The sequence below is a fragment of the Panthera uncia genome (assembly GCF_023721935.1).
Source record: "Panthera uncia isolate 11264 chromosome E2 unlocalized genomic scaffold, Puncia_PCG_1.0 HiC_scaffold_19, whole genome shotgun sequence".
NCBI lineage: Eukaryota > Metazoa > Chordata > Mammalia > Carnivora > Felidae > Panthera > Panthera uncia.
Window position 1 is genome coordinate 7,333,856 of NW_026057588.1, and position 23,110 is coordinate 7,356,965.

The following is a 23,110-nucleotide window of genomic DNA, read 5'->3' on the forward strand; positions in this document are numbered from 1 at the left end:
CTGATGAGGTATCTGAGGACCGGCTGAAACTGTATGGTTCCCCGGTGGCCCCTGCCCCACCGACACTTTGGGAAAATGGGCGTGACCATCCCTCCTCATGGGGCAGCTTTTACTAGGATAAGCCCTCCTCCCCCACAACACGGGCACCTGCCCCGAATGGGAGCCTCTGCACGCCCAGCATCTGGCCAGGTACGCGGCACCAGGCTGAAAAAAGCAACCAACGCATACAGACTCAAAACTTTAATCGGCGAACAAACACGTACACATAAAAGCCATCTCTACGCTGGCCCACAGCTACACAGGTCAGTAGTTACAGAGTCCGCCCACCCCGTTGCCAATTTTCCGCAGGGCCTCTGACCTCCATCTTTGGTGTCAAAACTCTCGTTGAACACGTTTCCCGCCTCTGGCCTGCCCTGTGGTATAGGACGGGTCTCGCCCAGACTACACAGCGATCTGAGGGCAGGGACCAGGTGCAGGGAGTTCAGTGTTTCGGCCCTTTGAAAACCCATATGCTCCCTGCTGTGGTGTGGGCCCAGTGGCGAGCCTGTAGGTTCCCAGTTTCAACAACAAAACCAACCAGCAGAACTCAAAGTGCAAGGTTTTTTGTTTTTTTTTTGAAAGAGAGTGGGCACAAGTGAGCGAGGGGCAGAACAGGGGAGGGGAGATGCTGGGCTCACCCAAAGTGGGGCTCGAGCTCAGCAGAAGTGGGGTGTGGGCTTATCCGATATGAGACTCGAACTCACGAACCATGAGATCATGACCTGAGCCAAAGTCAGATGCTAAACTGACTGAACCACCCAGGCACCCCAGTCTCAAGGTTCAAAAGACTCAAGAACTCAGAGCACATACTCCTAAACTTTTTTAGCACCAAAACTATGAATGATATCAAAAGTGTCAGTGTCTTCGTAAAGTTCTCTTTGTGCTTCAGCAGACATGTGACGAGGTCACTCAGTGGGTGGCACACAAAAACCCAGAGCTGAGGAGGTGCCCTCAAGAGGGCACATGGTTCCATATGGTGTCTTAGCTGTAGAACAGGCCCGGCCAAGGTTGACCCGTCGACTTGAGGGCTCCAGCAGGAAGGATGGGGCCCTCCCTGGGCTCTCCAGCAACCCTTCACGGTCCCAGAACTTGCTGTGACAGGAGGGAATGTGGCATTTCAGGATGTCACTTGTCAATGAACAGTACTTCTCTGTGGAAATGGGGCCATCCGCTTCCCTTTGATTCCAGAAGTTTCACAGCCAGACCAGGGCTTGCCGTGTTGGTATTCCCCACCCCGGAGCCTGGCAGAGCACCTGGTGAGTGGTTGGCTCTTGGACAAACGGTGCATGAGGAACATTCCGCCAGTAGTTTCCATACACGGTTTTCACCATCGAGCACATCTTCTGGGAACCGCGTGGCAATAGCCAGTGCAGCTTTCCCAACTGAATCCCATGGTTGCTAGTACGAGGAACTCCCACCACACACTAGGTCTCATTCCACAGATCCAACTTTAAATGGGGGAAGAAAATTACAGGAAGAAGTGGCATGTGTTATGTGGGAGAACGTCCTTTTGAGTGAGACATTCTGGAGGTTAGGAGTGGAAAGTTCTAGCTATTTGGTGTTAGTTGACATGCTCTTGTTGGCTTCTGTGGGTGAGTCAAGAAAATACTGCGACAGAGCAGAGGGAAGGAAAAGTTAGACTGAAAAATTTTTTTTAATGGTTATTTATTTTTGAGAGAGACAGAGTGCAAGCAGGGGAGGGGCAGACAGAAAGCGAGACACAGAATCCGAAGCAGGCTCCAGGCTCTGAGCTGTCAGCACAGAGGTCGACACGAGGCTCAACCCATGAACTTGGGAGATCATGACCTGCGCCAAAGTCGGACGCCCAACCGACTGAGCCACCTAGGCACCCCGTCTCCCTCCGCCCCCGCCCCCCCCTTTTTTTTTTAAAGAAAAGAGCAAGGTGCTGGGTTTGGGGGACCAAATTTAACCAGAGGCATTTTGAAGAAAAACTTTAAAAATGAAAGCCGTGCATAGTATTAGTAAGGACATTAACTGCAGTAAATAGAGGATTGCTAACTCTTCCTTTTTTTTTTTTTTTTAATATATTTGTTGTATCTCATGAGTACTTGTAGCTCACATTTGGTGAGTACTTATTATGTGCTGGGCACTCAGTTCTAAGTGCACCTTTATCTCCATGCATTTATCCTCACAACAGCCTTCTGAGGTAGGTAACCATATTGTGCCAATCTTACAGGTGAGGACACTGAGGCCCCAGGAAGTCCCATGGCTCTCCCCGCGGATAGCACATGGCAGAGCCGGGATTTAACTCAGCCGACTGGCTCAAGTCTACCGCTGAACTGCCATTCGACACAGCTTCTCCACTACTGTGTTTTCATGAGACTCATGTGTGCAAATTTTCTAATTGCTCCTTATTAATAAAGAGACGTGTCGATTTCGTGGCGGAGGAGCTTACAGTGCGGTGGTTTCAACCTTAGGGCCCAGACGAATGTGTTTAGATGTCTGCGACCCTGTTGCTGCTGCTGGGACCTTGTGGTATTGCTACTTGTCACTGCTAAGTAACTCCTTGTGACCTTCAAGTATGAGCTTGCTGATGTCTGCTGAGACCTGCATCAGAGGGCTTTCTGACAATACTGACATTACTACGGTTTCTCTTGGGTGTGAACCCTCTGGTGCTGAGTGAGATGGGCGCTGAGGCCAAAGGCTTTCCCACAGACCCTGCAGGCATAAGGCTTCTCCCCAGTGTGAACTCTCTCATGCTGCATCAGATTTGCTTTCTGGGAAAAGGCTTTCCCACATTCAGCACACACGTAAGGCTTCTCCCCGGTGTGAATCCTCCGGTGAACAGAAAGGCACGAGCTCTGGCTGAAGGCTTTCCCGCATTCCTGACAAACATAAGGCTTTTCTCCAGTGTGAACTCGCTGGTGAACGGAAAGGCATGAGCTCTGGCTGAAAGCTTTCCCACATTTCTGACAAACATAAGGCTTTTCTCCAGTGTGAACTCTCCGGTGTTGAAGAAGTTGAGCACCCAGGCTGAAGGTTTTCTCACAGTCACTGCATTTGTGGGGTTTCTCACCTGTGTGATCTCTCTGATGCTTAGAAAGGCACGAACTCAAATGGAATGATTTTCCGGATTCATCACACTCAAAGGACTTCTTTCCGGCGTGAGTTCTCTGATGCTGAGTAAGGCAGTTACCTTGGGCAAGGGCTTTGTCACACTTGCTATATTTACAGAGTTTCTCCTCCTCGGTGTGAGTTAACTGATGTTCTGAGAGGTGTGCACTTTGGCTGAAGGTCTTTCCACATTCATTACATGTAAAGGGGTGCTCACTCTTGTGGGTGGACTGATGTTTGGCGAGGGAAGTGCTGCGGATGAAGGCCTTCCCACAGTCCCCACATTCATACGGCCTCACTCGAGAGTGGATGTTCTGGTGGCGGAGGAGCTGTGTACTTTTGCTAAAGGCTTTTCCACACTGGTCACACTCAAAGGGTTTCACTCTGGTGTGAACCCTCTCGTGCTGAGTCAGATATTTGCTGCAGCTGAAGGTTTTCTCGCATTTGTTACACTTAAAGTGCTTCTCGCCAACCCCTGGATGTTCTCTCCATTCTGAGTCCTGACTCAAGATACTCCCGCTCTCGCCAAGTGCTTGTTTTTCTCTGGTGTGGACACTCTGGTGGCATGCTAGGGTCGAGCTGCAGAAGAAGCGCTCGCCACACTCCTGACACTCGTGGAGGGTCTCCATAGCATGCATTTTCTGGTGTTGAACAAGGTATTCATTATGGCTGAAGGTCTTCTTGCATCTGGCACAGCAGTAGGACTTTCCTGTGGCGTGAACAGACTGGTGTCGAATCAGGTGGGAGGGCCGGCTGAAACTCTTGATGCACTGATGACACTTGTAGGGCCTGTAGCCGGTGTGAATCCTCTGATGTTCATTAAGGTGAGTGCTCCGGTAGAAGGATTTCCCACACTCATTGCATTTGTAAGGCTTCTCTCCACTGTGAACCCTCTGGTGGACCTTTAGGGTCGAGATATTCCTGAAGGGCCTCCCACACTGATCACACTCGTAAGGCTTTTCTCCGGTGTGAATGGACTGGTGTTCGGCGAGCAGCATGCTCTGCCCGAAGGCCTTCCCGCATTCCTGACGCTCAGAGGTAGTTTTCGTAGCATGGGTTTTTTGATGTTGGAGGAGGTATTTGCTGAAGTTGAAGGTCGCCTTGCATTTGGCACATTCATAGCGTTTCTGAGTGTGGGTCTTCTGATGCTGGGTGAGGTGAAAGGTTTGGCTGAAACCCTCGCCACGCTCGTTACCTTTGTAGGACTCATCACCTGTATGGGGTTTCTGGTGCTCAGCAGGCTGTAAGCTGAGACCCGACGGAGGGTCGCTGTCTTGATTCTTATGTGGTTCTTCTCCAGTGTGAATTTGCTGATGCCACAGAAGGTGTGTGCTCTGAGTGCAGGTTTTCCCGCCCTCGTTACACGCACAGGATCTGTAGTCTGTGTGAGTTGTCAGGGGCACAAAGAGGCAAGACCTCTGGCTGCAACCTTCCTCGTACTCTCCGTGCACGGCGGGTTTCTCTCTAGTATGAACAATCCAGTGCTGGATGAGATGGTAACTCTGACTGAAGCTCTCCCCGCATTCACTACATTTATACAGTTTCTCGCCTCCCTGGACAGGATCCTGCGGGCTCTGGTCTAAGTCACAGCCAAAGTCTTTCCCACGTTCCCGAGACTTAGCTGGGCTCTTTTCAGGAAGATCACGCATCACAGAATCCTCCCTCACGGAAAGGAGGGGCTCAGGACCGAGGTCTCTCTGGAGTTCGCGACTCCTGCATTCTGTGGGACTTCCCTTGTTGGTAACGACGTCAGGCTTCAGAAGGCTTTCTGGATCTCCTAGCAAACTGTCTAACCAACTCTCACCTACATAGGCTTTCCCCAGACTGGAGTTCCCGAGGCCATCCTTGGACAAAGTCTCCATGATCTCCTGGGAGAGTCCTTCCTCCAAGAAGTCTTGTGCCAGAGGGCAGTTCTTGACCTCGGCCATGTCCGAGAGAGGGTAAGTGCAGGTGTCTCCCGTTCCCCGCGGCGAGACATAAGGAGCTGCAGGGTGAGAACACAGACAAGAGGGAGAACGGGTGATGGCTCCTCAGGAAGCCTGTCCCTCGAGGGGATGATGAAGGAGAAGGGGCCAAAGCGGTGAGTGACCCGGCTGGAACTGGCAGCACAGGAAACAGAGAGCCCGTTTCCAAGATGGTTAAGTGGGGGCCGGGCAGCCGCAGGGGCTCCACAGGGAAGGGGAGCCTCTTAGCAGATGCCGTTGCCCCATCAGCCACGGCCCACTTCTTGGAGAAGGGCGCTGTTCAACGGGGAAGGAGGTACAAATGATATAACTGCTGGAGGACAGATTCGGTTGGTAAAGGCGTGGCTACGCGGTTGTGGAAAGAGCATGTATTTCTTTTTTTGGTATTTATTGATTTATTTTGAGAGAGAGAAAGCGTGAGTGAGCAGGGGAGCGACAGAGAGAGAGAGGGAGAGAGAGAATCGCAAGCAGGCTCCGCGCTGTCAGCACTGAGCCCAGTGTGGGGCTCGAACTCACAAACCGTGAGATCGTGACCCGAGCCGAAACCCAGAGTTGACGCTTAACCGACCGAGCCACCCGGGCGCCCCCATATGTTGTAGAGGTGGCAGGGGTCCGTGCTGGTCACCTGCGCGCAAACACTGGTGTGCTCGTCGGGAGGCCACGGAGGGTCCACGTTCGCGAGCTCACGAGAGGTGAGCCAAGAACGGAGCTGCATCCTGACTGGGTGGCGGAGGCCCGGACAGAGCCGCGCAGCCACCATGCCGTGGTCTCTGACTCAGGGGCCCTTCTGGTGTCAATGACCTGACCGTGAGGAAAGTGTCCCGCGCCCCAGGGAAGGCCCCTGCCTCTGCCTTTTCCCGCCGGGGACACGCCAACCAGCGTGACACCCTCGCCGCCTAGCCTGTTCCCTCTAGAGGAACTGCGGCCTAGGAGAGAACGGAACAAACGCTCTTGGCTGCGTTAAGGCCTGGGCTTGAGTTATCAGCAGATGTGGCCGTCTGCTGTGCCCCCCGGGACAGACTTGTACAAACACAGGGTGAAACAGACCGGGGACGTGCGGTGCTCAAAGGGCACAGGACATGAAGGTGGAGAGACTGACTCAGGGCACCAGGACAGCCACGTGCCGAACGCTGAGGTAGACGAGACGAGGGCCCCCACCCTGCCGGGACGAGGGGACAGAAGCCAGCACGTGGCAGAGGGGCAAGATGTCTAGGCAGACGTTTGGGGTCCGGACGGGAGTTCCAAAGACGGAGGGCAGACAAAGGGCCCTGTCCCACCGGCCCCCGCCCCGCCCACTCACCAAGGCCCTCTGATTCTGGGCTTTCTCTGACCACGGCCTCCAGCTCTTCGCCACCATCTGGACAGGAGGTCAGTTTGGGTTTGCAGGGGTCTGCAGGGAGAGAAGAGCGCTGTCATCAACCAGGACACGGCAGGCCAGCCGACCGCCTAGCGGGAACCTTCTGGCTGTCCTGACCATCAGTGCTTTGTCCAGTGTACGGCTCGCGAGAGCCAAATGTCGCTCCGGGCGACTCCGGGGACACCTGCCCCGTAGGGTTCCCAGTCCGGTGGAGGAGAGAGACCCAGGCGGTCACAGTCCAGGGTGATCAGAGCTGTGAAAGCCAGAGCCGGGGATACAAAGGACTTGCAACAGCTCTTGAGGGATGAGCAGCCTGCCAGGTGGAGAGGCACGCACCCTCTCATCCACCCACGGAGCCCACATCGCCCAAGGCCTCTGTGGAATACGCTGGGTTCCCAGAGCCCAGGCGGCCCTGTGCCCTGCCCTTGGCAAACTACTCGAGGAAGGAAGCAGAATCCTAATCCCGGGGGAACTGTGCTACCGTGGAGGAAAAGCGCCTTCTTGGCTTGAAAATGGAAGGGCCACGAGCCAAGCAATGCAGGCGCCTCTGGAAGCCAGAAAAGGGCAAAGGCACAAGACTCTTCCCCGGAGCTTCCAGAGGGAACAAGCCCTGCCAACAGCCTGACCGCAGCCGGGTCAGACCCGTTTCAGACTTCTGACCTCCACAACCGTCGGAGAATAAACGCGGTGTTTTAAGCTGCTGTTCGTGGCATTTCTAAGAGCAGCCGTAGGAAGCTAATACGCTGCTTGGACATACACACAAGCGTGTGCGGGGGGTCAAGGGAGACGTGCCTATACTGTGGGATGTAGTTTAGAAATGGAAAAGACGCTGAGGTCTGAGCCGCCCCGAAGCTGCTTCTGCCGCACATGCTCAGTAGAGTTTAGAGAAAATCTGCGAGGATGGCCCTCAGCTGGTGTCTGGGAACCTGGATCTCGGGAGGGTTCCAGCATTCCCGAACAGAGGGGCCCCCTGTGCCTCTGAACACCTGCTTTCCGGCTGGGAGTCTAGAATTTTGGTACTTTCCAGGCAGAGGGTGCCTGTGTGACCAGCTCCCAATAAAAACTGTGGGTGCTGAGTCTCCAGTGAGCATCTCCAGTAGACATTTCACACCATTTGCCCCTCATTACGATCGTGTGGGACTCTACACAGGGAGAGGGCTCTGGAAGCCGGCTCTGGTTTCCCCTCTGCCGCCCGTGCTGTGTCCTTTCTCTGTAACATGTCACGGCCGAGAGTACGACCACATGCTGAGTCCTTCAAGTCCCCTCCTCGTAAGTCACTGAACACAGGGTACTTCCGGGAACCCCCGCATAGCTGGGAAGGTGACTTCTCTTTGGACCTCATTTTCAAAAGGACCAGCAAAACAGGGAGTCGGACTTGTGGGGTGACGGCAGGACTGAAGGCCAGTTCTAAGCGCTGACCCAGCATGAGACCGGCTCCTGAGCCGGTGGTGACTCCTGCTACTCGTTCGTTTACTGAGCCACCATTCAGCGAGTCCCCGCCCTCAGGAAGTGCCCGTCCCAGCAGAGGGAGACAGAGCATAAAAGGAGCAGTTCGAAAGCGCAGGAGTGGTGGGCCGGTGGGGCAGGGGACAGAGGACTCGCTAACAGGTCGCAGTAGAAGTCTTAAAAAAGGAAAGCCCAGAGGCAGGGAGGGGACGAGACAGGAAGGCAAACGCAAAGACCCTGAGCGTCAGCCCCACAAGGACGAAGAGGAAACTGCTAAGGAGGCCAGAGCGGCAGGCGGGTGGCTGATGGGGTTTCTCAGCCTCGGCACTAGTGACACTTGGGGTCGGATAATCCTCGGCTGTAGGGGCTGCCCTTGCATTCCCGGACATGTGGCGGTGACCCTGGGCTCTACCCATGAGATGCCAGGTGCGCACCCCCTGCTCCTAAGTGCGGACCAATCAAAAAGGTCACCAGGCACTGCCAGTGCCCCTGGGGGGGGCAGAACTGGCCAGCTGAGCACTGCTGGGCTGCATCATGCCAGCTCTGAGGCGTTCAGGAGCCGAGAATTTATCCTGTGGGTGACAATAGCCAAAAGCAGGGCAGGGACCGGGCCGCCGGGGCTGGAGTGGACACTCACTCAGCAGGAAAAGGTTCTGGTAGTTGTCCAGCGCCGTGTCCCAGAACAGGTCCCCCTGGTCCAGCCCCAGCTGCTCCCAGTCCTCCAAGGTGAAGTCCATGGCTACATCCCTGCGGGTCACAAATTCCTGAAATGTAATACACTGTCAGTGACCATGGGACTGGGGTCAGCGATGGACCCGACAGCTCACTTGAGGCACCCTGCCCTCCATGTACTAGGTCTTTGACAAAAATCATCTCGTGGGAGCCCTGAGACATAGGACACCGGGCATCCCCATATTTTGTAGGCAAGATATGGAGTTTCGGAGAGGGGACGTGCGTTCCCCTTAGGGTCACACAGGCAGGACTTAAATGCACGTCGGCCTGTTCCTAAAATCTACTTACTTTGGCTTTTGCTTTTTAGCGTTCATTCAAGATTTTAAGTTTTTACTATGGAAATTTTCAAACACACACAGCAGAGATCTGCACGTAACAGAAACCCACCGTGGGTTTCTACGTTTGTGCTTGATTTTACAGTACAAATATTCCTAAAAAAGTAAGCAAACTGATTAAGCATATTCTAACCAGGATCCTCCTCTGGCCACTACGTGGAAAAACATAAAAGGTGGAAAGGCAGAGGCAGAGAGACGAGGAAAAAGGTGAATTCCATGATTCAGGCGAGAAAGGAGAACAGGGATGGAAGGGGTGTGAAAAGGTGAGATGTGGCCATTCTTTTTTAAACGTTTATTTATTTTTGACAGAGGGAGAGAAAGAGAGAGAGCGCGTGCGCACAAGTAGGGGAGGGGCAGAGAGAGAGGGAGACACAGAATCGCAAGCAGGCTCCAGGCTCTGAGCTGTCAGCATAGAGCCTGACGTGAGGCTCGAACTCCCAGACCGCGAGATCATGACCTGAGCCAAAGCTGGACGCTCAACCGACTGAGCCACCCAGGTGCCCCCAGATGTGGACATTTTGACACTGCTGGGGACAACATCTCCCAAGAGAGCAAATGTAGCGAAAGACAGAGAGGAGCCCAGACGTCTGTAAGTTTTAGCCTGAGCACTGGAAGGACACAGCTGCCGCTGCCTGAGACAGGGGAGAAGCAGGTTTGGGGCACGGTGTGAGTCTGGTTTGGTACAGGTTAAGTTCGAGATACCCTTTTAAACCTTAGACATCATGGTTCCCCAAAGACATCCACATTCTAATCCCCAGAACCTGTGAATGTCACCTTGTATGGCAAAAGGGACTTCCCAGGTGTGACAAGTTAAGGATCCTCAGATGGGGAGGTTACCCTGGATGATCACGGTGGCCCCTGATTGTCACAATCATGACAATCTCATATCTTTATTTTTTTGACAACCTTATATCTTTATAAGAGGCAGAAGGGGGGTCCCTGGGTGGCTCAGTCAGCCATCCGACTTCGGCTCAGGTCATGATCTCATGGTACATGGGTTGGAGCCCCAAATTGGGCTCTGTGCTGACAGCTCAGGACCTGGAGCCTGCTTCGGATTCTGTATCTCCCTCTCTCTCTCTGCCCCTACCCTGCTTGTGCACTGTGTCAAAAATAAATATTTAGGGGGCGCCTGGGTGGCTCAGTTGGTTGAGCGGCCGACTTCGGCTCAGGTCATGATCTCGCGGTCCGTGAGTTCAAGCCCCGCGTCAGGCTCTGTGCTGACAGCTTGGAGCCTGGAGCCTGTTTCAGATTCTGTCTCCCTCTCTCTGACCCTCTCCCATTCATGCTCTGTCTCTCTCTGTCTCAAAAATAAATAAACGTTAAAAATAAATAAATAAAATAAATAAATATTTAGAAAAAAAATGAGACAGAGGAGTCGAAGGTAGGAGAAGGTGATGTGATGACAGAAGCAGAGGTCAGAGTGATGTGGCCACAAGTCAGGGAACACAGGCATCTCTAGAAGCTGAAGAGGCAAGGAAGGGGTTCTCCTCTGCAGCCTCCAAAAGGAAGGAGCCCAGATGACACCTTGGCTTCATACTTCTAGCCTCCAGAGCCAAGATAATAAATTTCTATCATTCAAGGCACTTAGTTACAACAGCCCTAGCAAACAAATACGGTGTTACCCCGCCAATAATGTGTGAGCTCATGACGGCAGGGACCACATCAGTTGGTTCCCTAGCGGGTAGACCCAGCACCCAGAACAAAGCCTTCACGTAGGAGGCATGTGGGGACATGGTGATCCTGGTAGCTGTTTTGGGACAAGGGAAGGAGTTCATCAAGGATGGAACCAATAGGAGGTGGGGCTGAGAGATGGGGACAATACACTGGGTCTCGATCACACTGAGTGGGCTGGCAGATCAAGCCAGCTCTGGCCTTTCTGGTTATGTGTTCTATATAATCCACTGACTGTTTAAATTGGTTTGAGCCAAGTGTTCCGTTCCTTGTGGCTGAAACTGTTGCTGTCTATACCCGGTCAGAAGGGATCAGCCAAAGAGGCTTTGTCAGCAGGAGTCCGATCAGAGAGCCCCAAGAAGCTTCCTTCCCTGAACTCCTCGATTTTGCTGGAAATAGTGGTGGGGGTGTGGGAGGACCCTGGACTTGATCCGTGGGGCACTGGGGAGCCACAGAGAGTTTTATACAGGACAGTGACAAGGCCAGAGCATGTATTCGTTCAACAGTCATTTTTCCTGTGTGCCAGACCCCTCTGAGGATGCTGGAGGCAGAGAGGTGTCAAACCCATTCCCTGGCCTACAGGGGACACCCAGGGATGCTGACAGTGAGCATAAGGAGATAGGGCTGTGACAGAGGGCAGTATCCAGGGCTGTGTGGCCAGGGACGGGCATGAGGACATTGCCTTGGAATCAGGAAAAGCTTCCTGGTTGGGGCAGATATTCAAGTTGGGTCATTAAGGATAAGCAGGTATCGGTGGTAGAGGAAGGTTTTCATTCATCATTCTTCAAGAAACACCTCAAGGACCGCTGTGTACTGGGCCCACGCTGGTCCCTGGGGGCCCAGAGGCGAGGCCCAATCAGCACCTGTCTCCAAGGAGCACCTCGTCTGGTGGGGCTGATAGATGGGGGCAGGGGACAACCACAGCCAGGTGATTTGTGCTATGATGAGGCCGGAGCAGGGAAGAGCTCACTGCCCACGCAAGGTGGGGGCTGAGCTGGGTCTTGAAGGCTGTGTAAGACTTACCGGCCGGAGATGGCGGGTAGGGTATTCTAGCAGAGGGAGGAGCCCGAGCAAAGGCTGGGAATCCGGCAACCACAGTGTAACAGTTTACCACCAGGCCAGGAAGGGAGTTTGGGTTATGGAGGGAACCGGAGGAGACGCTGAGGAAGGCGGCAGGACTCAGGTCGTGCAGGACTGGGCTGGGAAACCTGGGTTTGATCTTCTAAGCAGAAAGGATGCCTGGAAGGGTGCTGAGCAGGAGAGCGACAGCGTAACAAGAGGATCACCTGGGGGTCACCGTGGGTCAGTGAGCCCAGAATAAAGGCCGGTCGGCCATGCAGCCTCAGGGCATGGGGCCTGGGCAAGGGGCCCCCCACTCACCTTGGTGGTAGCCGACTGGGACTCGGTGGCCGGAGTTCTCACTTAAGATCCCTCTCCGTCCCCTCCATGTTCCTGGCTGGCAGAGCCGCAGGAGACACAAGGGAGCCGGGAGAAAGTCTCCCTTCCTTCTAGGGCTGGCTCCCTGGCCATGCCGGATGAGCCCCCAGAATGTCCGGAAGTAGGAGGATGAGTCAGGATGGGAGTCTCCCTGCGGGGATCACAACAACACTTCTGTATCGGCCGAAACTACTCCACGCCCCTCATTTCCACTGTGCTTCGGGGCCCACAGGCAACTTCATGACCCTTCTTGGCACTTATTGCAGTCAGTAAATCCACGTTTGGGAGAGGTGGCGATTAAGGTCAGTCACCTGGGTGGGACCTTCGGTCTTGCTCGCGACCGTGTCTCAGCATGACACGACCCCTGACGTACAGTAGGCGCTTTTGGAACGTTTGTTGAAAGAACACAATATCTCTCCAACTGAACCCCTGGGATGAGGATTCTGGGTTCTTTTTCTTTTTCTTCTTTTTTTAACGTTTATTTATTTTCGAGAGAGAAAAAGGCAAAGAGAAGGAGACACAGAATCCGAAGCAGGCTCCAGGCTCCAAGCTGTCAGCAGAGGCCAACGTGGGGCTCGAACTCATGAACCGCGAGATCATGACCTGAGCCGAAGTCAGACGACCGGCCGACTGAGCCACCCCAGGCGCCCCAGGATTCTGGGATTTCTGATTACTGGCTCTAGAATTTGAGTCCAGGTGAGCTGGCCTCCAAATATTTTACTATTTTTTCAACAGTAGCAAGATTTCTCCAACTTTTTTTTTTTTTTTAACCATGACCCACAGTAACAAAGACATATACCATGACTGTCCATTCACACACATAACGAAAACAAAACTTCACGAAATAATACTGAATCTTACAAAGTAGAATGTGCTAGGATCTTTTCTATTCTAGTCTCTTTCACTGTACTTCATTAAAAAAAAATTATGGCCAGGACACCTGGGTGGCTCACTCGGTTAAGCGTCTGACTCTTGCTTACGGCTCAGGTCATGATTTCACAGTTTGTGAGATCGAGTCCTGCACTGGGCTCTGTGCTGACAACTTGGAGCCTGCCTGGGATTCTCGATCTCCCTCCCTCCCTCCCTCCCTGCCACTCCTCTACTTGTGCTTTCTCTAAACAAATAAACATTAAAAAAAAATTATGGCCACTGCCCAGTGAGTTATTTTCATGACCATAATATACAAAACACTGTACCATGGGGCCTTTTTTTTTTTTTTAATATTTATCTTGGGAGAGGGGGAGCATGCGTGCGTCAGAGTGGGGAGGGGCAAAGCGGGCTCTGAGTTGTCAGCACAGAGCCTGACGTAGGGCTCCAAAGACCTGAGCTGAAGTCGGACATTCAACCAACTGAGCCACCCAGGTGCCCTGTACCATAGGGCTTCTTACACGTTGGTAGCTACTGTGAATTTCCTAAGTGGCACGTTATCTACAGAGTGACGAAAACACTCCGTATCACAAAGCAGCAGGATGATTTAACGTCAGGTCCACAATTGTTAAGCTTCTAGGGACAGATGTGCTTTGAAATTCAGAAATTTTCTGATTTTTATTAAAAAAATTTTTAATGTTTATTCATTTCTGAGAGAGAGGGGGAGACAGAGAGAGAGCGCGCACGCGCGCACGCATGGGGGAGGGGCAGAGAGAGCTGGAGACACAGAATCCAAAGCAGGCTCCAGGCTCTGAGCTGTCAGCTGCCCGATACAGGGCTCCAACTCACAAAACATGAGATCATGACCTGAGCCGAAGTTGGACACTAAACCGACTGGGCCACCCAGGCACCCCAAGAAATTCTCTGATTTTTAAAAAGGTGATATATATATATATATTCATATATACACATACACACACACACACAAATATATTTCATTAAAATCACAGTGCAGTGTGGGGGTGCCTGGGTGGCTCAGTTAAGCGTCCGACTTCAGCTCAGGTCACGATCTCGCGGTCCGTGAGTTCGAGCCCCGCATCAGGCTCTGGGCTGATGGCTCAGAGCCTGGAGCCTGCTTCTGATTCTCTGTCTCCCTCTCTCTCTGCCCCTCCCCCGCTCATGCTCTGTCTCTCTGTGTCTCAAAAATAAATAAAGATTAAAAAAAAAACCTAATTAAAAAAAATAATAAAATAAAATCACAGTGCAGTGTGGGCCAGGCAGCATTTTGTACTTGAACACTTCAACATTTTTAGAGTGAAGAGTATAGATATTCTCTCTAGGTAGGATAATGAAAGGTTATAAATCCCAGTAGTTCTGGTCAGGTCTGGAAACCAAACTTCTGGAAAAAGTGATCTCCCGGGCTTTCCAGATTTTGATTGCAGGTAAGGTGATGTGGCAGACGTGTTAAGTGCTAACATTTACTCAACAGTGACTTTCCTCACATGACAGAGGTTAAGTCTCGCCTTGAGGGTGTAATTTGGTCCACAGATGTGGTTTTTTGCCCACAGTGCTGGCGGATAGCAGGTTTTGAGAGAAAATTATTTTAAGTAGTCTCAACCTTGAAAACTGGGAAATTGAGCATGGGGCCTGCTTAAGACTCTCTCCCCCTCTCCCCCCTACTCTCTCTAAAATAAATAAAAATGATGGGGCGCCTGGGTGGCTCAGTCGGTTGAGCGTCCGACTTCAGCTCAGGTCACGATCTCGCGGTCCGTGAGTTCGAGCCCCGCGTCAGGCTCTGGGCTGATGGCTCAGAGCCTGGAGCCTGCTTCCGATTCTGTGTCTCCCTCTCTCTCTGCCCCTCCCCCGTTCATGCTCTGTCTCTCTCTGTCTCAAAAATAAATAAAAAAATAAATAAATAAAATAAAATAAAATAAATAAAAATGAAAAAAAAATTGATTTCCAGTTTCTGCCAAATTCTAGGATTTGGCTCACCAAGTCTAACAAAGCTGTTAGCTGGGGCCTAAAGTTACCCGCCTTAAGTGGGGCAAGTGCTCCCTGATGCCCCACAGCTCTCCGCACCCCCCCCCGCCCCCAGGCGGTTCTCTCCTTTACCTGATCTGCCTCACCCTCATAGACATCTGAGTTTCAGACCTCTGTCTACAGTTTCCAAATCACGTTCTGTCCCTATCTCATACACTCTGAGCCCTGGGACAGAACAAACTGGAGCCCTAATGTGAGGCTCAAGGTCACCCAGCCTCTCAGAATGAACTTGAGCCAAACAATTACAGGACTGGCAAATCCAGCGCTCTAGAATTGAGAACTCTTGCTGCTTCTTAGTGTGGGACCAGAGCAGATCATTCACCCTTGGTTTCCACGTGTACGAAATGGGACAAGTAAAACAGACCCACAGCCCCGCAGCTGTAATTCTAAAAACCAAAACAGCTCTGAAAAGCAGAACCTTATTCATTCGTAAATCGGCGGCAAAACTGAACCCGAACTGCCACAGGCTGTATATAGTGTGAATATTCACGCCTTTCCCGGCAGAAATAGTCGATTTCCAAGAACTGCCCCAGATCCCTCTGAGGCGTTGCCTAACTATGAAATAGGCACCCTATTAATTTTCCAAACTCTGATAAACTGTGATTCCCGAAGTGCTCCCGGTGCCAAGGGAACCGGTAAAACCGAGGAGCCGCGCTTGGCGCTGCTGCGGAGAACACAGGAGGAAATCCGAGTACAGCGCGGCGCCTGGCGCCCAGCAAGTGCCCAAATGTGAAATGCTTCGCCCTCCTCAAGAACTCCCATTCATTCATCCCTCCAGATCTGCCCGATCAACTTCGGGCAACCGAACCCCTCCTTCGGCTTCCATCTCCTCACTCAAAAGTAAACGTAACCTCTCCTCTCAGGGCTGCCGGTGAGGACTGGAAACCATTTCAGCGACAGCCCGGCCCAGAACACGCTCCGAACAGAGAGCGGTCAAGACCCCACCTGGACACCCACCGCCCCCAGAAGGCGCGCCCTTTGCCGAAGTCACCCCGTGGGCATTCCGTCCCCCCTCAGGAAGAACCGAGCCCCCAAGCCTTGGGAGTACTCAGTGACCCCACCTGCGGCGTCGCCTCACCTCTCAAGACTGCCGTCCGTCGCGTTAACAGAAGCGACTCCCGCCCCGAGGAAGACGCAGACCCAACTCCTCCCACTCGCGCCTTGTAACAACTTCCGGCGCCGCGAGAACTTCCTCGAGCTCCTCCACCCAGGAGCCTCCGCGCCAACGGGACTCGGTTTCCCAGAAGGCTGTGCTGACGCCTATCTCCGCTTATCTGTGTTTCTTTCCCCGCCCTCTTCTCTGGCCGCTGAGCACTGGACGAAAGAGAATAGAAACAAAATCGGGGCCAGGTAGCATGTGGGAATTGCAGTCCAGTTTTTACCCAGTTAAAGGACAAGCTAAGCAGCGTACTCTGGCCTGAAGGAGACGGCGGGTTGCCATGGAAACGCGTTGAGGCGGAAATTCCTGAAAAGCCTCTTGGAAGCAAGGGGCGGAGTTTGAGGCGGGAAAATTACAAGGCCTCTCTCTGATAGGCGGAGAGATGCTTCGTAGTTCACTGCTCCTTACCATTGGGTCACGTTGGCACATGCGCAGTAGAATCAGAAACCCTCCAAAAGAGGGTGGAATGGGGGTGGGCGATGAGGAAATAATCCCTCCCGGTCACTGCCCGAGGGAAGTCCGGAGGCCAGCAGCGCCTGCGCGGGCGCTGTCCTTCCTCGGGTCCAGGATGCGCGCGCAGCGCTTTCCGCCTCCCGGAAGTTTACGCGGGACAACTGAGAAGGTGAGTCCTACTTCCCGCGAAGGGTCGGAGAATCTGGCCGCAGATACCTGGCTCCCAACCCCGCTCACGAAGTCCAGAGGTGAGGGGAAAGTGAGGCGGAGAAGGGAGAGGTCTCCTGATGCAGTGACCACAGTTCGGTCGTGCTGCCTGTGACGTCAGCACGACCCTTTGTGGGAGACGGAGGCCCCGGGCTGGGGGTCTCTATGAAAGAAGCTTCTTGTCGCCGCGATTACTGATCTGTCCTTGCAGCCTTCTCAGGCCCCTGTGGGCTCTTGGCGGGTGTGGCTACGACGGAGATGGGCGGGGCTCATAGGGAGCTTGTCGGCCGTCCTGTCTTGACACTATGTCAAGCCCGATTTTTGGGGAGGGCGGGGCCTAGGCGAGTCGTGGTCATCCAGAAGACTGTCCCTCCTTCCCTGAGGTGGATGGAGTCTAGTAGCCTTTAGCTCTTTTGCTGTACAATGGCTGAGAACCTCCTCAGGGACGCAATTCTTAACAGATAGCAAATGTTCAGTAAATATTGGTTGAACAAATAAAATAAATGGGTGAATGGATAATAAAGACCGGCCTGAGCGTTGGAGCGTTGGGTTTAAGTCCTGAACTAGCCATGTGACCTTGGACAGGTGACTTTACTGTGAAACTGCCTTCTTCCATCCATATTTATTGAGCGTTTACTGTAACACTACCTCCATCTGACCTATTAAACAGTTGCTCATTTGTTTATTAATCTCATCCTCTGCCACTAGAATGTGAGCTTCCTCAGGTCAAGGGCCTTGTTTGTTTCCTTTGCTGCTGTATCCCCAGTGGTTAGCACATATTAGGAGTTCGGTGAGTGATTATTGAGTGAGTGAATGAACTTAGTACTTGCGGGCTACATAGCCAGTGATCAGTAAACATTAACCATTATCTTTCACTTATATGTGAAATGGGCCCGAGTCAACCTTTCCACTTTTATTCGCTTACAGGACTCTTCTAAGATGGAGTTTCCAGCCCAGGGAATCTGAAGGCCAGACTGTGACCCCATTAAGGTACCATCCCCTCAGGGACAGGCCCCCTTATAGCTTATTCCCCACCAACAGCCTGCTCCTGTTCCGCCTCTTCTGTGTTGCTGCTGTCAGACTTCACTCCCAGGAGGAAAGTTATCGTGGATGTGACAGGGTCACTGGATTAGGTGCTTGCCCCATCCTAGAGGCCATCTTTAGCCAAGGGCACTTGGCACCGAGGGAAAACTCCACTTAAGGCAAAACCACTTAACACTGTAAAGCCAGAAAAACCCCAAAAAACAAAAAAACTGCCAAGTCTTAGGGGTGCCTGGGTGGCTCAGTCGGTTAAGCGTCTGACTCTTGATTTCAGCTCAGGTCGTGATCTCACAGTTTGTGAGTTCGTGCCCCGTGTCGGACTCTGTGCTGACAGCAGGGAGCCTGCTTAGATTCTCTCTCTCTCCTTCTCTCTCTGCCCTTCCCCTGCTCGTGGGCGTGCATGCTGTCTCTCTCAGAATAAATAAATTAAAAAACAAAACAAAACTAAAGTCTTGGTTTGCTAGTCAGATGAGGCCAGACTATGCTGCATTAGCAGCAGCCCCCATATCTCAGTGGCTGAACCCAAATTCAAGTTTCTCATGGATACAAAGCCTGGAACCCCTCTTCAGGGTAGCCGCCCCCCAGGCCATTTTGATCTTGTGGCTCCAACGTCACCAGAAGGGCTTCAGGTGGGCAGTGGCCTGAAGCGAGAAGAGGAGGTGACTCCTCTAGCTTACCAAAAATGCTCACCCATATTTATCCCTTCGAGAAGAGAGATCTGTCCATTCAGATGTCAACCAGGACAACAAATTAAGTGCCACAACCAGCCCACAGGTTTCCTTAAAAGACACTTGGCAACAGCCTTTGCGGTCTGACATCGTACACGGCTCCTTGGTGGGAGTTGAAGGAAGGGCAGTTTTCTGCCACAGCGTGGTTTCTGCTCTTCTGCAGACCAAGGGGAAGCACAACCCTCGTCTCCTCTGGCTGCGATTTCTTTCCTGAGCTCTTTGGATGGCCTGTGATTTTCAAGGGCAAGCACTGGAAGTCCATAAGTCAGCACCAAGTGGAAATGGAGAAGCCTGGGAGGCGCAGAACTTCCGGAAAGAGAAGGGGCAGAAGAGAAGGACTAACAACTGGAATGTAAATTGGATACAGGGCATGATCCGGTCATAAGAGCCACTAACATAAAAGGCTTTCCGGGGGCCAGGCCCTGTTCTCAGCGCTTGATATAAATGTATTCATTTAGGCCCCAGCAACTACTCTAGCGGTCAAAAAAAGTACTGTTAGAAGCCGCATTTTACCATTGGGCAGACTGGGGCACAGAGAGGGTAAGTAACATGCCCAGCATGTAACGGATATGGAACCGAAATCCAGGAGCCTGGAGCCAGAGCCAGACTTTAAGGACTCTCCTGTTTTCAGGTGCAACAGACACCAAGCTCTACGATGAATACAGGAAAAGGGGTTTGATCAGACTGACCCAGACACAAAAAGATAGTTATGGCATGATCTCACTTCTAGGTGGAATCTAAGAAAAAAAAGAAGCCAAACTCCTAGTAACAGAGAGTAGAATGGTGGTTACCAGAGGCTGTGGGGAAAAAGAGATTGATCACAGGAGACAGACTTTCAGGGCATCTGGCTGGCTTCAGTTGGAAAAGCAGACGACTCTTGATCGCAGGGTCGTGAGTTCGAGCCCCACGTTGGGCGTGGGGCCTACTTTTAAAAGAAAGTGTTGGGGAGGGGACAAGCTCAGTTATGATTAACAAATTCTGGAGACCATAGCGACTGTAGTCAATAATAATGTATCAAATACCTGAAATTTGCTAAGAAAATGGATCTCAAGGGTCCTCACCACCCACACAAAAATAGTGGCAGCTCTGGGCGGTCACGGATATGTTAATCAGGCGGTTGTGGTAACCATTTCAGAATATGGACAAATTGTAGCACATTGTGTGGTACGCCCCACATATGTACAATTTTTGTTTGTCAAAAATAAAAGAGGAGAGAACTTTCTCTTACGAGGTGACGTGAAGTCACGAGCAAACTTACTTTGGCTTGTGTTTCCGTAGCCAGTTGGTAATCAGTACTGTATGCCAAGTCTTAGAATAAAGGGCGAAGGAAATAATCTTACTTTCTTCTACTATTTGAGATTTATAAATAGGGACACCTGGGTGGCTCAGTCAGTTAAGCCTCCGACTTCCGCTCAGGTCATGATCTCCCGGTCTGGTCCATGAGTTCAAGCCCCACCTCGGGCTCTGTGCTAAGAGATCAGAGCCTGGAGCCTGCTTGGGATTCTGTGTCTCCCTCCCTCTCTGCCCCTCCCCCGCTTGTGCTCTGTCTCTGTCTCTAAAATTAAACATTTTTTAAAAAGTTTAAAGTATATAAATAAATAAATAAAATATATCTACTTAAAAAATAAGTAAAATAAAATATATCTACTTGAGGGGCACCTGGCTGGCTCAGTTGGTAGAGCATATGACTCTTAATCTCGAGGTCATGAGTTCGAGTCTCGTGTGGTGTAGGGTTTACTTAAAATAAGAAAAAAAAACAATAAATTTAAAAAAAAAGTAAAATGTATCTACTTGAAGTACCCATAGCACTGGCATCCTTGTTGATTTTCTCTTCTTCGCTTAACTAGTTTAATCCTGTTTTTATGGGTTGACTTGTGTCCCTCAGAATTCCATCATGTGGAAACCCTGACCCTGAGTACCTCAGAATGTGGCCGTATTTGGAGATAGGGCCTTTAAAGAGGTAATTAAGTTGAAACGGGGTTGTTAGGGTAGGCCAGCCGCGGTCTGAATGTTTGTGTCCCCCTCCCCCAAAACGCATAGTTTGAAATGCTAATGCCCAATGTGATGGTATTAGGGAGGGGAGCCTTTGGGGAGGAGGGTAGGTCATGAGGGTAGAGCCGTCACTAATGGGATCAGTATTCTTTTGAAGGAGACCCCAGATAGCTCCCTAGCCCCTTCCACCATGTGAGGACTGAGGAAAAATTGTCAGTCTGGACCCCCAAAGGCCTTCACCAGAACTCAACCATGGTGGCATTTTGACCGCGGACCTCCTAGTCTCCAGAACTCTGAGAAATAAAGTTTCTGTTTTTCATAAGCCACGCAGTCTGTCCTATTTCAATATCGCAGCCCAAACAGACCAAAGCAGAGCCCTAATCCCATGTGACTGGTTCCTTACAAGAAGAGATTGGAACGCAGTCAGGGGGACGGCCATGTGAACACAGAAGGCAGCCATCTGTGAGCCAAGGAGAGAGGCCCCAGAAGAAACCGGCCTTGCTCACACCTTGATCTCCGACTTCTGGCCTCCAGAGTTCTGAAGAAATAAATTCTTTGGTTCAAACCCCCCAGGCAGTGGTGTTTGGGTACAGCAGCCCGAGCAAACGAATACACCTGCCGTGTCCTACTTTTTAATAGGCTCTGTGTGTACCTTTGGTTTTGATTTTTACAAGTGTTAGGAAATATCCCAGAGACACACAAAGCCTAAAGGATAATGTCAACACCTGTGTCTCACTAAGTCAGGATAAGACAGGCTGTTTGCAGTAGCGGATGCTACGGTCCTCGGGGCTTAATGCAACGTGTATTTATTCACTGATCATGAGATTCCATCGTGGACCCGACAGCCCTCCTTCATCTTGTAGCTGTGCCAGGGGAGTGATGCGACCTCCGGGGCCACGCGTGCTGAGAAAGGGTGGATGGAGGGGGTCCTCTGGCTCTTAACTGTCTCAGCTGGGAATTGACTTCCACTCACACGCCATTAACCAGCATTAGTTATGTGGCCCCGGTGTAACCACAGGGGACCCCCGGGAAGGGTAGGGGAGCACGTGGATATTTGGTGAGCATTGACGGTCTCTCCCAAACCGATTGTGTGTTTCAAGAAACAAACATCGGAAGTACAGCAGAAGACCCTCAGTGCTTCAGTGACCTGAGCGGTTCTGCGTAACTTTCATGGACTCCAAGGAATTCCCATATCTTCTGTGAAACCTGCAGTTTCGCATTGCATTTTTCTGCTTTTGACCTGCCCGGGGCCATTAGGGGGGAGATGGGTGGCTAGAAGCTGGATGCTTGGCGGGGGGGGGGGGGGGGTTGTTTTAGAAGTGGCCACTTCCTGGGGAAGCGCCCGGCTCTTGGTTTCGGCTCTTGGTTTCGGCTCAGGCTCTTGGTTTCTTGCTCACGGTTCGTGAGATCAAGCCCCGCGTCAGGCTCTGCGCTGGTAGCACAGAGTCTGCTTGGGATTCTCTCTCTCCCTCTCTCTCTGCCCCTTCCCCATTCTCTCTCTCTAAGTAAATATGTTAAAAAAAAATAGAAGAAGTGGTCACTTCCTAAGAGAGTATATTCCAGTGTAGTAACTTTTCTCCCTTTTGCAATGTTGTCACCATGGGGAGCCAGATGAACTACTCACTGGCAGTGGGTGAAGGTTTGCTTTCAGCATCCTGTTCCCTCCCCCACCTTTTGTTTTCTAGCATGATCACCTTCTGTCCAAACTGTGGCAAAAATATCGAAGCAACGTTCAAATTCTGCCCCTACTGTGGGAAATCTTTGCCTGTGGAGGAGCATGCGGGATGCCAGACCTTTGTCAGACCGCTTACGTCATCCTTCCGAGGTAAGAACCAGCCCTTTGAGGGGTGACGAGTGCATGTATGCATGCATCGGGGGAGGAAGGCCAGAAACCTTTGCAGCCTGTCTGACCCGGCATTGATCCTGGGGCTGCCCAGGACTCAGACTCTGTCTACACTCAGTTTCCCGGCATCTGATCGGCCTCTGGGTTTTAAAGTTGACAACTCGGGGGGTGCCTGGCTGGCTTGGTCAGTGGAGCATCCAGCTCTCGATTGCGGCTCATGGTTAGCAGGATCAAGCCCCACGTTCAGCTCTGAGCTAACAGGGCAGAGCCTGCTTGGGACTCTCTCTCCCCCTCTCTTTCTCTGCCCCTGCCCTGCTCGCGCACAGTGCATTCTCTCTCTCAAAATAAATAAACACAAACAAATAAAAGAGAGGAGGAAAAAAATAAAATGAAGGGATAGTTTGCTTAGATATTTAGGTGACCGAAGAAGCGAGGTTTGGCTCTGGGGATCGGCGGGAAGAGAGTGGTTGAATGTGCCCTCAGGGTTTTCCAGTTTAGGGTTCCCTGGAAAAGGCCTTTGTAATTTCAGTCTGCATCCTGTCTTCCTTTCTCCAGGCTCAAGGAGAAAGAGGAACACCAGTTCTGAAAGCTCTTCCAAGAAAGTGAGATGGTCCAGCACTGTCACCTCTTCTTCGTCATCCGTCTTCTCTGATAGTGACAGTTCTGGGTCTGAAGATACCTTGAGACCCTGTGAGAGACCCAAAGGTGAGAGTTGGTGTCAACC

At 51.8% G+C, this 23,110-nt stretch overlaps 2 protein-coding genes across 5 annotated transcripts in view; one reads left to right on the forward strand and one right to left on the reverse strand.

The window, feature by feature from the left end:
* Positions 1–225: 225 nt before the first annotated feature.
* ZNF473 (zinc finger protein 473) lies at positions 226–16,240 on the reverse strand. 2 transcript variants are annotated; one of them, XM_049622150.1, is made up of 5 exons: positions 16,042–16,240; positions 12,000–12,207; positions 8,519–8,628; positions 6,379–6,468; positions 226–5,098 (listed from the first exon to the last, which is right to left on the reverse strand). In XM_049622150.1, the coding sequence occupies exons 3-5, from the start codon at positions 8,616–8,618 to the stop codon at positions 2,643–2,645; spliced, it is 2,646 nt and encodes an 881-aa protein (XP_049478107.1). In that variant the 5' UTR covers positions 8,619–8,628; positions 12,000–12,207; positions 16,042–16,240; the 3' UTR covers positions 226–2,642. The 2 variants fall into 2 exon arrangements, with proteins under 2 accessions (XP_049478107.1, XP_049478108.1); XM_049622151.1 differs by lacking the exons at positions 12,000–12,207; positions 16,042–16,240 and having other exon boundaries at positions 8,519–9,710.
* Positions 16,241–16,617: 377 nt separating this feature from the next.
* Positions 16,618–23,110, forward strand: part of VRK3 (VRK serine/threonine kinase 3) — a 36,025-nt gene continuing 29,532 nt past the window's right edge. Inside the window, exons 1-4 of one of the 3 annotated variants that reach the window (XM_049622154.1) lie at positions 16,618–16,823; positions 17,710–17,772; positions 22,229–22,368; positions 22,942–23,091. In XM_049622154.1, coding sequence (XP_049478111.1) covers positions 22,230–22,368; positions 22,942–23,091 — 289 coding nt within the window. In that variant the 5' untranslated portion in view covers positions 16,618–16,823; positions 17,710–17,772; position 22,229. The remainder of the gene's footprint in view (positions 16,824–17,709; positions 17,773–22,228; positions 22,369–22,941; positions 23,092–23,110) is intronic. The other 2 variants (XM_049622152.1, XM_049622153.1) reach the window with 2 other exon arrangements.

Excerpts from the sequence above, each read along its gene's own strand:
- ZNF473 (XM_049622150.1), bottom strand. The coding sequence starts at position 8,618 with ATGGACTTCACCTTGGAGGACTGGGAGCAGCTGGGGCTGGACCAGGGG. Across the intron at positions 6,469-8,518 it reads CCAGAACCTTTTCCTGCTGA|ACCCCTGCAAACCCAAACTG; the intron begins GTGAGTGTCCAC and ends CTCTCCCTGCAG. Across the intron at positions 5,099-6,378 it reads CCCAGAATCAGAGGGCCTTG|CTCCTTATGTCTCGCCGCGG; the intron begins GTGAGTGGGCGG and ends CTCACCCTGCAG.